The 12,494-nt window shown below is 50.4% G+C and overlaps 1 protein-coding gene across 4 annotated transcripts in view; it reads left to right on the top strand.

The window, feature by feature from the left end:
- CAMK2D (calcium/calmodulin dependent protein kinase II delta) overlaps nt 1-12,494 on the top strand; it is a 125,304-nt gene that overhangs the window by 66,835 nt on the left and 45,975 nt on the right. For all 4 annotated transcript variants that reach the window (XM_053911649.2, XM_053911651.2, XM_053911650.2 and 1 more), the window contains exon 4: nt 6,401-6,455. In XM_053911649.2, the coding sequence (XP_053767624.1) occupies nt 6,401-6,455 (55 nt within the window). The remainder of the gene's footprint in view (nt 1-6,400; nt 6,456-12,494) is intronic.

The raw sequence follows: 12,494 nt of genomic DNA, 5'->3' as shown, positions 1-12,494 counted from the left end.
GACCAAAGTCCTCTCCATCCAAGGACATGGTACAAAGGGGGCCGACTACAAGCCAAGAAGAAAGCCTTTTCCAGAACTGAAGCACCAGCACCTTGACCTGGGCCTCCAGCCTCCAGACAGAGACACATGGGGGCTGTCAGAGCCCAGGGTCTGTGGCATTTGTTTGTGGTGGCCTGCACCGGTGAAGAAGATGAGCAGCTTCGGGAAGTCCCGAGGAGGGAAGGGGACCCAGGTGGCTGGTGGTTTCAGAGGGTCGCTCTGGGCTGTTGGGCGTATGGCGGTCATAGGAGAGATGCTTTCAGACAGAGCCCAGTGTGTGGTGTCTCCAGGGGAAACCCTGAGCAGCTGGAAGGACGGAGGTGGTGTAGTAACCGGGCGAGTTGTGATGGAAGGTGAGGGTTCATTCCTGGCACGAGGATTTCAAAGCGCTGATTAGACTTCACGTGTGGAGGTCAGGTTGTCCTTGGATGTGGGTCTGGCATTCAGTGGCTGGCAGGGCTGGCCCTGAAGTTTGCAGTTGACAGCTGCACCCGGGGAGAGGCTCTGGGTACCTCACAGCCTGTGTGGCCTGCAGGCCTCCAGCAGCACCACAGTGGGGTGAGCGCCGTGGGTCCTAGGGTCCGGGCTACAGACGTCCCTCCCACCTTGATGGCCGCGCTCTTACAGGTCAGTGGCCAACCTCACGCACAGATGCGTGTGTGCAGTCTCGTTGATGCTGCTCCGTCAGGGCGCGTCCGTTGTCTCTTCGCTCCACCCTGTCACACAGGCTTAGTCTGCTTTCTTTTAGGGGCTAAACACAAGTGTCTAACAGCATCCTGCTGAAGACCGGTTCAAAGGTGCTGGCCTTGGAGAGCAGCTGGCCTGTATTTGGCCCTGGCCTTCCACTTGACTACCTACATTTGCAAAAAGTTCCTTTTCCTTCCTTTTTCTGAAAACAAAGTCTGGGAAACTGACAACAAGACAACCTCGCGTTGCTGAGGACCAGTCCCATGGGCTCTCCTCCTGGCACCGTTTCCTACATAGATCATGGTTGCAGAGCTGGAAGGGACCTCACCTTCTCCTGCATTCTCATAACTCGCAGTCAGGTTGTTACGACAATATCCATGCCTGAACGTTGGCTTCGGATCCGGTCTGCACTCAGAACTGCTGGGGCTCAGGCAGCCACAGGAGGGAGCATACAGGCCCTCGAGGGGACCCTGGACAGGGTCGTTTCTCTTCACGAGTCAGAAAATCCAGGGTGCAGTGCTTCCTCACGCTGCCACTGCTCTCAGTGGTGCCTGTATCTGCTCAGCACACCTTCACGGTGGTGGCGAGCCCTGCCTTCTGCCAGTGGCTCCTGTGAGGACAAGAACGCCTTGCTCTGCATGTCTGGGCCCAGGACTGTGCCCCATCGCGACAGGGCAATGGCCAGACAGGTCCTGTGGGCTGGGTAGAGGACGGTGGACCTCCGAACCCCAGAAGTCCAACCCTCCATCTCAGTCCTCAGCACATCACTGCTCCAGGCACACGGGGGTATCGCCTGGGCTGCCCCCCAGATGGGACAGCAAGGTCAGACTGTCTAGAAAGTTCCCAAGCACACCTGGGTGCTCAAGAAGTATCTGTTCAGTGAATACATGGAAACAAGCAGCGCAGGGCTAACTGTGCGGCAGACTCCCCTAGAATTCCCAAACGCACCTCTGGGGGTGCTGTCCCTCTGGAGGCTGATGGCCTGACCCGGAGCCGTAGCTGCTGGTATTGGACCTCTTGTGCTCAGTGTTGCTATTTTTTCATCTCCATGTGAAAACAATGGATTTGACTCACACTCTTCTCCCTGCACCAGAGAGAGGTAGAAAACCCTCTCTCCACCTCCTTCTCGGGTCTGGGGTGGTTGCCTCTATCTATCTCCTCTTGGAAGAGTCTCAGGTCCCTTTTCCAGCTTGCCCTGTGAGCCTGGATGACAGTATCCAATCCTAACTGCCTCCCCCGCAGTGGGAGTGTGGTGGCTGCCAGGGGCCAGGCCAGGGAGGGCAGACAGAGACGCCTGGGGCTGCTGCTGTGTGACTGCTCCGGAAGGCGGCTAGGGACACCCCAGCACCCCGCCCCCATCTCCCTCTGCCTTCTGCCTGTGCTTCCTGTCCAGGCTTCAAAGCAGAGACTTGGTCCAGAAACCATCCACCACAGGTCCAACTGTTACGTGATCATGAGTTTCAACCTAATTCTTAAAATTGTAACCACATGAAACTTTAGAGGGATGCACGTCCCGTGCTGGGCATGATGCCACATGCCCAGCGCCTGTCCTCTCGTTGGCAGTGACAAAATGCTGGGCTGGTGCATGGTTATGCCCATCTGCGCAAATGCCGTTGAAGGGGATGTGCCTCGCTTCCTGCCTGTGCAGAACTTGGCCCACAGCCATCGGGCCTCAGGGACGCTGGGACGGCTGGAATTGCTGGAATCCTCTTAGAAATGACAGTCGCAGTCATGGCCAAGTGCACCGTGACATTAATCCCCACCAGAAGTGTAATTTGATTATGTTTGGTAAAGTGAACGAGTGTCTGATTTCTACGGATGCAGCTTTAATTGATTTGCAAGTGACACCATGTGGTGCTGTGACCACCAGTGCAGGACCCACTGTCCCGCCATGGTTGGTGCTTCTGTGTTTTTCTTCCTGCGCTCACCATGTTTCTGTGTGAGGCTGTTTCAGTCACAGAGGACTGAATAACTGTGGCAACTGCGGTGACATGGCCTTCAGGTAGGAACACCCAGAGCCTGCCTGGGTGGGGTCACCTCTCTACCGAGCCCAGCAAACAGGCAGATGCAGACAAGCGAGGAAGTCACTGACTTCGTAAAAGTGTGTTTTCCTACGTTCATAGCTTTCCAGCCCACAGAAGCCCTTAACACACAGAGCCTTTAATGCCTGCATTTCACATCCTCATCGTGACTTGTTGCAAAACCCCACACATGTTCTTGGGTCGAGTTTGCTGTGCAGTTGGCTGCCAGGTGTCCCGATGGGGCCACGGTGCTCCTGCTCAGAGCAGCAGCTGTGGGACATGAACTACCTTCCGGAGACCGTGGGGCTGGCCTGTGCCCTGCTCTGCAGAACCCTGGGACCTTGGGGTGCAGAGACTTCTTTATGGACTTTCAGAATAGTGTCAAATTTAGTATGGATTCCCCACTGAGTTTTCTTGTTATAGTTATATTTGCTCTTTTTTTTTCAAAAAATTATTTTCTTTTTTCTTAAGCAATATTGCTTTTAAATATAATTTAATGTTCATTAATATTAAGTTTAAAAGGTTTTCTTGTCATTACGCTACAGGAAAAAATATTTAAACTTTTATTAACCAATGTCACCCCAATAAATTTAACTTAAAAAAAGTTTTTATTCTTGATATTAAAGTTATTTTAATTTTTGAGTACTGAATAGTGACTTATTTGTCACTTATTAATGGGGCCGATTGCTAAGTATTTGTCAAAATGCATATCCGTTATGCAACTTTAGGAATTCGTGTTCAAATATCTGAAATTAGAACAGACTGTAGTTTCTTTGCCTGACCAGTCGCTTTGTTTGCCTTCTCCAGCTAAGCCGAATTCCCAGAGTTTTTATGTTCAAATTCCAAACCTACTGTGTTAAAACAAGTGGAGAAAGGGAAAGTGTGACTGCTGTAAGACCACTGACCTTGACAGCAGTCACGGCCAAAGAGCTCTCTGTGTTCCACCTGCCTGTGTTCCACTCGCAGCTCACAGAAGCACAGTGTGTTCGTGTCGCAGGGGCCAGACCTCAGTCGGTGTGCGTCGCCCTGGAGGCAACACTGTCTGGGGCCGTGCGATGCGGCGGAAGAAACAGAGCACGTGTGCAGGTCTGCCTCCGTCTCCTAGAAATCCTGCTGTGACTTCGAGCTGGTTTTCTGTGGGTCGAGTTTTCTCTCGAGAAACGACCGACTTTGTCGGAAGAGCCAGCAGTTGCGGTGACTGACGTTTCTCTCCTGGGTGGTGCCGTCGGCCTCTCATGGCAGAGGCCGGTGAACATATGTGTTTATTGAATCAGCCGAGGACCTCGGCACAGAAGGGCCTGCAGTGGCTGCAGTGTGTGCTTGCTGTGAAGTAGAGCAAGCAGCCTGGTGTGCACCCCAAGGGCCGCTGAGGTAGCAACAGGGCTGAGCCCGAAGGGGTGGGGTGTGTCTCAGCTGCCACTGCACTGTTCTCACTGGCCCTGCTGGGGTCTCCGCTAACACATGGTCTGCAGAACATCTGTCCTTTCTTTGCTGTAAATATGAATGGAGCCCCAGCTGGTGTGGCTCAGTGGATTGAGCACCTGCCTGTGAACCAAACCATTGCCAGTTTGATTCCCAGTGAGGGCACATGCCTGGGTTGCAGGGCCAGGTTCCCAGTAGGGGGCGCATGAGAGGCAACCACACATTGATGTTTCCCTCCCTGTGTTTCTCTCTCCCTTCCCCTCTCTGTAAAATAAGTAAGTAAAATCTTTTTAAAAAACTGATTAGACAGTTATAGGGAGTAATGAATGTCTGATTTTTAAAAGTAAACACACTTTCAACCCTGACAAACTTGAAACAGAGGCTGGAATTCCAACAGATGCCTTTCACAGCCAGGTAGGGCTTACAGAGGAATCAAAGATGTCTATGCCTGGGAAGACACTGGCTGCAGGCCGCGCATCCCTATCAGCGACTCAAGGTAGTCGTTGAGGAGCTCTGAGCTGTAAGAGGAAGCAAACCCATCCCCAGGTGACTGAGGCCATGTGGAACGTCTGTGTGGAGCCTGGGTCGTGTAGTTTGGTTAACAAATGAAACTGGCATTAATTTTCCTTCTGTTTTTCTGGGTCTTTATTATAAGAAGAGAGTAGGAGGAAACGGGGCCATGAGGAACAAGGGAGGTAACTGTACATTTTATCCAAACAAAGACAGTGCTGGTTTTTCTGCTGCGTCCAGGACGTCACTCATTCAGAATTACAGTCCCCTGGTCCACTGGCTGGCTGCACTGACGGGAGACCGTCCTGGAACTGTGTGGTGCAGAAGCAGTGCACTTGTCCAAGTGGCTCCTCTCTCATTATTGCCATGTGCTTGCTGACCAAATGCTTTTGTGAAACTAGTTTTACCCGGAAACGTGTCGTGTGTTTGGTCATCCAGTTTGCATCTGAGCAACCTTGACTTGTCCAAAAAGTAATTCACTCTGAAATGACGACTCTTGCCAAGTGTTAAGGTGGTAGTGGCAGTCATACTGAGGATATCGTATCCCAGCTATAACCAGACTTTAGTCCTGAGTCTCCAGTGGTACCTGGCATGCCTACCCTGGCTTCGCTCGACAGCCCCTGGGTCCCCGCCCCCCACCATCCTCCAGGCGGTGGGAGGAAGGACTCACTTCCTCCTGTCACATTGGCTTCCATAGCATGGGAATCCGTCTTGTTTTCCCAGAGTGACTGAGTTCTTTAAGTAGACGTGCTGTTATGTGAGCTTACCAAATGCAGACCGTTCACACGTGCGGTGAGGTGTTTGCAAGACTGCCTTGCATGAGGGCCACTGAGCTGCCTGTCATTCCATGCTGGGCTGAAGGGCTGTGGGCAGAGCCAGACTTCCCGTCTCCTGTGGAGGCCAAGTTTAAAGAAGGGACAGGCATCTCACACACATTTCCCACGACTCAGGTTCCCAGAGGACAGGCTGTGCAGCCATTGTTTTATTGGGGACAAAAGCAGGTACTGAGATCAGGTGGAAGTTTATGTCCCAAAACTCAGAAGAATGCCTAGCACCTCAGATAGTAAACGCTGTAAAATGATTTCTTAAAAGACCATTCATTTTGTGCCGAGTCTCTGTGACAGATGCTCAGACTTAGGAAGACAGTTCCTGTTTGGTGTGTGAGTGAGAAGGGCTCTCCAGGTGCTGAAGGAAGCTCAGCCGTTGGAGTTAGCTACTGAAAGGGAGAGACGCTGCCCCGGGGCCCAGACTGCCCGAGGCCCAGGGCAAGGAGAGGGAGACAGACAGAGGGCCTGAGCCTGAGCTGCGCCACGCCCGCCGGCAGCCACCCCCACCCTGTGCAAACGATCACCTGTGGTCACAGGGAAGCAGAGTCTCTTTCTCCACCTTGGAGAACTTTCTGGAGAGGGATTCAGAAGAGGTTCCACTGGCGGGCCAAGGGTGACATCTGCAGGGGATGAGACTGCCTTTTTAGAGTTGACATCACATGAAGCCTTTGCGCCTGGGAATTAGAGTTTATCAGTTTGATTGTGATCACGCAGGTAATAATTACCAGGGCCAGAACCTAAATCTGGGGTCTCTGTGAGCCCCAGCCTGCTGCCAGGGAGACTGATGCAGCAGAGGCTGCATTTGGGGGTGCGGCAGACAGCTGATGAGGGAGACTTGCTGTCGGTCACCGGCACCCGAGTAACACAGACGTCCCTCTCTTCCCTCTCTTTCAGTGCGGCTGCACGACAGCATATCGGAAGAAGGCTTCCACTACCTGGTGTTTGACCTGTGAGTACAGCGCCCTGGTGTCCCTGTCTTTCTGCTGCCTATGGGAAGACTATTTTGAATTAAAGATGCTTTTTTCCAATTTACAGTCCACCTTAAGGGCCCAATAGTAAAGAAATAGTTGTATATAATTACAGTAAATTCATGGAATGAACTAGTCTCTAGCATTTCAATGTGATGTTTGGGGAACAGAGAAGAAAAACACTATGTCATGTAATACTGTCTAAAGGTAAGTTAGTACAGGATTTGGTTAGTTCAGCCCTTCAGTGGTATCAATGCAGGGAGTAAAGCTCTCAGTCAGCGCGCGAGACCAGGACACTCGGGGCGAATGGTGGGATCCCAGTGGGGAATGCAGTAGGCGGGTCAGGCTGAGGGTTACTGGGAAGAGCGCCGACCCAGAGCGAGAAGACTTGAATGTTGGTCCCAGAGCGGCCCAGTCCAAGCATGGAGCACGACCTTTGCTCTGAGCCTTGTTTTTCACGCAGCATATGAGGCTCCAGGACCAGGTGACACCGTGGCTAGCTCTCTCTCAAGCCCTGTCCTGTCCCGTGAGGCTGCAGTGCTGTCCGCATCGGTTTGAGATTTCTGTAGAATTAGTGAGACTGCTGATGTCATGTCATTTTTAAATATTAGAAAATTTCCTAGGATTCTAAACTATTAGAGAAAAATGCTATTGTTGCATGTTCAAAAGGAACATTTTTTCCCCCTAATAAAAACACATCTTGGTACATGAAATACTTCTTTTTTTCCATTTTGAAGTGTTTGTGCTTTTCCCCAGGTAAGATGCTCTATTCATTAGATACACATTGTGTGCCTACAGAGTGTAGGACACTGTGTCTGATGTTCAGGGGAGCGGAACATCAGGGGAAGCAGTGTTTCGTAAGATTTTAAAGTATTGAGTAAATGTCCCATTGTGGTCCGTTCAGAGAAGAACTCCGGGGGTGCGGGGTGCTGCCGCCCGCCCCTTCTAGCCTGTTGTGCCACACAGAAGACTGGGTCAAGATGCATGCTTTGTGCTTCCGTGTGTTGTTCATTTCCACAAATTCTGAAGTTATGTTATAATATTAAACATGCTTTTTCAAACTGCACCCCTTGGCCTGGGGAGCTGATAGTTTTATTGGTACTGTCGGGACTGAAGGCTGAGTCAGACAGCATCTCTTTTTCACAGATTTTACCATCAGAGAGGGGTTAGGCAGCTTTGAAGACTCCATGGTGTGGACCTTCAGTGGAAAGCTCTGAACAGAGACTCCAGGCCTCTGAGGGCCACACACACTGGGTCCAGGATGTCGGGGACATGGGAAGGACTGGGGTTGCACAGAGTCACACATGGGGCACCTTATTCAGCATACGCCCGTGCAGTGTGCACCGTCCCCATGCCAGGCCTGCCATAAGCTCATTGGAAGTGGGGGTAGCCGTGTCTGCCTTCGGACATGACAGCAGGCTCCTGCTCAGTGTGGTCCAGCCGTCTTCCGTCTCCAACAGGGTGCATAGCAAATGTCCAAACTCCACAGATGTGGGGGACCTGTTCCACGGTGGCTGTGGGAACATCGAGCGGGTGCCCCAGGCACTCCGTCAGCCTCGTGGGTGTTTTGTGCAGTCCCCCTGTTGTGCTGAGGATGCTGTCCTGTATCTCACAGGAGATACGATACATGCGCCACGTGTTCCCCAGGGATCCTTGAACCTTTTTAGGGGGACAGGTGCTTTGCCTACGATTCAAGCAAGTTTTGTTCCTCTTAAAGCCTACCTAGTATAATCTTGGTTGCTTTCTAATTTGAAGATTATCCATAAAGTTGCTATAAACATCGTATGCAGGTTTTGTGTGGACCTAAGTTTCCAGACCCTCTGGGAAGATAAATACCAAGGAGCACCATTGCTGGGTGGTATGAGTGTGCTTAGTTTTGTGGGAACTGCCAGCTGCCTTCCCGGCAGCTGTACCATGTTGGTTCCCACAGCAGCGAGGGAGGCTCCTGGTGACTCCATGTGGTCAGTGCCCCGGACTGGGGGCGATCTGACAGCTGTGCGGGGGTTTTCAGTAGCCTGAGATGTGGCGCATCTTTTCATGTGCTTATTGCCATCTGTGTATCTTCTCTGGTGAGGTGTCTTTTCAGGCCTTTTGCTCATTTTTTAATCAGATTTTTTTAATTGCTGAGTTTTAACAGTTCTTTGTACACTTTGGATGACAGGTCTCCATCAGCTGTCTTTGCCAGTACTTTCAGTCTGGGACTCAGCTTCTGACGTAGTCATTGGCAGAACAGAAATTTTTACTTTTAATGTAATCCACTTTGTTATTCCTTTCACAGATGTGCCTTTGATGTTGTCTCTAAAAAGGCACTGCCAAACCCAAGGTCACCTGTGTTTTCTCTGGGTTATCTTCTGGCAGTGGTTCAGTTTTGCATGTTACATTTAGGCCCGTGGTCCGTTTTGAGTTAACTGTGGTGAAGAGCGTGAGGTCTGCGTCTAGATTCATGTTGTTGCCCGAGGACGTCCAGTGGTTGCAGCACCATGTGGGGGACACAGTCTCTGCTCCGCTGTGTGGCCCTGGCCCCTTGTCAGAGAGCAGTCCCTGCACCTGTGTGGCTCTGCTCTGTGCCAGGGACCTGTGCGCCTGTCCTCAGCAGCACCATGCAGTCTCTTTACTGCCCCTCAGCAGTCGGTCAAGCACCAGGCAGCATCTGTCCCCCGCCCGCCCATCCCCTTCTGTGCGGGGCTGGCTGCTCTGGGCCTGGGCCTCTCCACGCAGACTTGCGAGTCAGTTCGTCAGGGTCCACTCAACACCTTGCTGTGATTTTGACAGGAACTATAGGTTGAGTTAGGAACTGGCATCTTGACAATAATGAGTTCCTATACATTGACATTGAAGTCCCTCCATGTATTTAGTTCTACTTTGAGATGTTTCATCAGAGTTGTGTAGCCTTTTCATATAGATCTTTTACATATCTTGTTAGACTTATACTAGGTATCATTTTGGGGGTGCAATGTAAATGGTAAAGTGTTTTTTATTTCAATTTCACTTAGTAAGTATGTAGCAACATCAGTGAACTTCTGCATGTTAACCTTGTACCCTGCAATCTGTCGTGATTGCTTAGTTCCAGAAGTTTTTGGTCTGTCTTTAGGATTTTCTACATAGACGATCGAGTCCTCGGTGAACAAAGACCATTTTATTTCTCTCTCGCTGAGCTGCGCACTTTATTCCCGTTACTGCCATCGTGTGTGAACGCGGACTTCCAGCGTGCTGCTGGAAAGCACTGGTGTGCGGGGACCTGCTGGCCTGGTTGCTGGCCCCCGAGGGAGAGTGGCCGGCTCCTCACATTACGTGTGATATTAGCTTGCTATGTTTCGTAGATATTTTTTATCAAGTTGAGGAAGGTTGCATCTGCTCCTAGTTTGCTGAGAGCAATCATGAATGGGTGTTGAATTTTGTCGGGTGTTTTTTCTGCATCAGCTGATCTGAGCACGTGATTTTTCGATTCTTGCCTGTTGCTGTGAGGAGTGCCGCTTACAGACACTCAGATGGTAAGCCAGCCTGGCCCATGTGGGAGAAACCCCACTTGTTCATAGTGCATATCGCCCTTGCACACTGTTTGATTTGATTTGCTGATTTTTTAAGGATTTTTGTAAATATATTCATGAGGGATATTGGTATGTGCTTTTCCTTTCTTGTGGTGTCTTCTTCACCAGGTGCTGGTGTTGAACGAGTGCTGACCCCTTGGAATGTGTTGGCCTGTGTCCACTCTGCTTCTGGTTTCTGGATGCACCTGTGAAGCACCGGGAGCAGTTCTTCCCCAGGTGTTTGGTGTAAATCGTCAGTGGGTCCATCTGGGCCTGGCGCCTGCTGTTCTGGAAGGTTGTTAATTATTGACTCGGTTTCTTTAATAGGCAGGCCTACATAGTTGTCTGTGTCTTCCTGCGTGGTGGTGTCAGACTGCCTTTGAAGGAATCGCCCGTTTCGTTGACGTTGTCAGATGTGGACATTGCATTAGTCACAGCATGTCTTTATTATCCTCTTGACGTCCTCGTGGTGTCTGTGGCGGTACCTCTTTTTTCACTTCTGATATGTATTAGTGATTTATGTCTTTTCTCTTTTTTTTAGCCTGGCTATAAGCATATCTATTGTATTGATCTATTCAAAAACTAGCTTTTTTGTTTTTGTTGATTTTCTCTTTTGATTTCCTCTTTTCAGTTCTATTGATTTCTGTTCTTATTTTTATTAATTTCTACTGCTTACTTTGGATTTAATTTGTCCTGTTTTGGGGTTTTTTTTCCTGGTGGAAGCTTAGATTACAGATTTCCTATCTTTCACCTTTTCTGATACATGTGTTCAGTACTATAAATTTCTTTCTGGGAAGCACAACCCACATATTGTGATAAGTTGTGTTTTCATTTTCATTTAGTTCTAACTAGTTTAAATTTGTGTTGATTTCATCTTTGACCCATGTGACATTTAGAAGTATGTTGTTTAATGCCCAAGTATTTCGGATTTTTCAGCTATATTTCTATTGTGAGTTTCTGGTTTAATTGTGGTCTGAGGTTGGACATTGTATGATTTCTGTTCTTCCAAACTCGTCAAGGTATGTTTTGTGGCTCAGAATGTGTTCTGTCCTGGTGTCCTGAGGCTCCGTGTGAGCCTGAGGAGAGAATGTGGCCTGTGCTTGTTGGGTGGGACAGTCTGTAGGTGTCAGGTACATCGTTGGTTTCCTGAGCTCCCTCGCTCACCTGCATCCTTGGTGATGTGTACCTGCCGGGTCCATACGTCTCTGACAGATGGACGTCCAGGGCTCCAACTGTGACCATGTCTCGTCTGCTCAGGAGCCCATTAGCATCGTTCTTCAGTTTTGTTCCCATGTTTTCCTTCACTCTGGCATTTCCTTTCCATTCTTTCTCAAAATTTCTGTCTCTGTGCTTATATTACCCATCTGTCCTTGCACGTCGTCTTCTTTTTCCATTAATTTCCTTAACATATTAATCGTAGTTGAAAAAAACTTTCTGCCCTAATAATCCCACCATTCCTGCCATATCTGACTCTGGCTCTAATGCTTGTTAACTTTCTTCAAAGTGTGCTTTTTGCCTTTTACTGTGTCTTGTGGTTTTGTTGAGAGGGGGACATGCCACGCCGGGGCAGGAAAGTGCTCTGCAGGCCTGTGAGAAAGTCGTTCTCAGTCTTTCGGTGGCCCTGGGCCTGCTTTTCAGCCCTGCGGATTTCTCCTCCTCTCAGCGGAGCAGGATGGCAAGAGGGAGCTGAGCTGGGCGTTTCTGTCCCGCAGGTCTGCTGGGCTCTGGTGAGATGGTCTCTCCTCACAGCGGGCCTTGTGAGGAAGAGCAGGACCCTCTGCCCCTTTAAAAAATGGCTGTTCTTCCCTCTCCCATCTGGGAGTGCGGGAGATGGGAGACTTTCCCCTGGGAGCCCCTGCAAGGGAACCGCCCGTGAGTCCTCCACCACGTGGGGAAAATGAACAGTGCACCTTTGTCTTACAGGAGATTATGACAAGGGAAACTGGAAATATGACTTCCTCCTAAAATCTCAGGTCCAGCAGGAAGTGGTGTGACAGCACCTGTCTGGGCAGTTCTCACCTGTGGAAGGAGTCGAGTTTTGTAGCGACCGAGGCGGATAGCAGCCTGGGCTACAGTGGAGCTTTCACACGGGACCGCTGCCTCGTCTCGGAGGAAACAGTTGTTGTTTTCCACTTCTTCCTGGTGGCTGCCATCCCCTGGAGGGGGTGACAGGAGAGGTCAGCGGTTCCCAAGGGAACCGAGTGCAGCAGGTGAAACAGACACACTGATGTGAGGCGTCCTGCTGTGTCACGGGTACAGGATACAGTATAGACGGGCTGTCCCAGCTCAGCCAGGGGCCTCTGTACCAATGATGGAGACTCGCAGGCCCTCAGGAGAACGCCTCGCACGGCAGCTGTTGAGAATCAGAAGCCCTTGATAAAAGTCGAGACCCGCTTTAGGCCACTTGACGAGCCCCAGCTTTTGGAAGCAGGACTACAAGCCACACTGCCCCCCGGGCAGTGCCTGGCCTCCCACCTCATAAAAAAAGCTGGA

This window comes from Desmodus rotundus, chromosome 9 (genome assembly GCF_022682495.2).
Source record: "Desmodus rotundus isolate HL8 chromosome 9, HLdesRot8A.1, whole genome shotgun sequence".
Taxonomy (NCBI): Eukaryota; Metazoa; Chordata; class Mammalia; order Chiroptera; family Phyllostomidae; genus Desmodus; species Desmodus rotundus.
The sequence above is the reverse complement of the archived record's forward strand: the minus strand, read 5'-3'. Positions and strand labels throughout refer to the sequence as shown.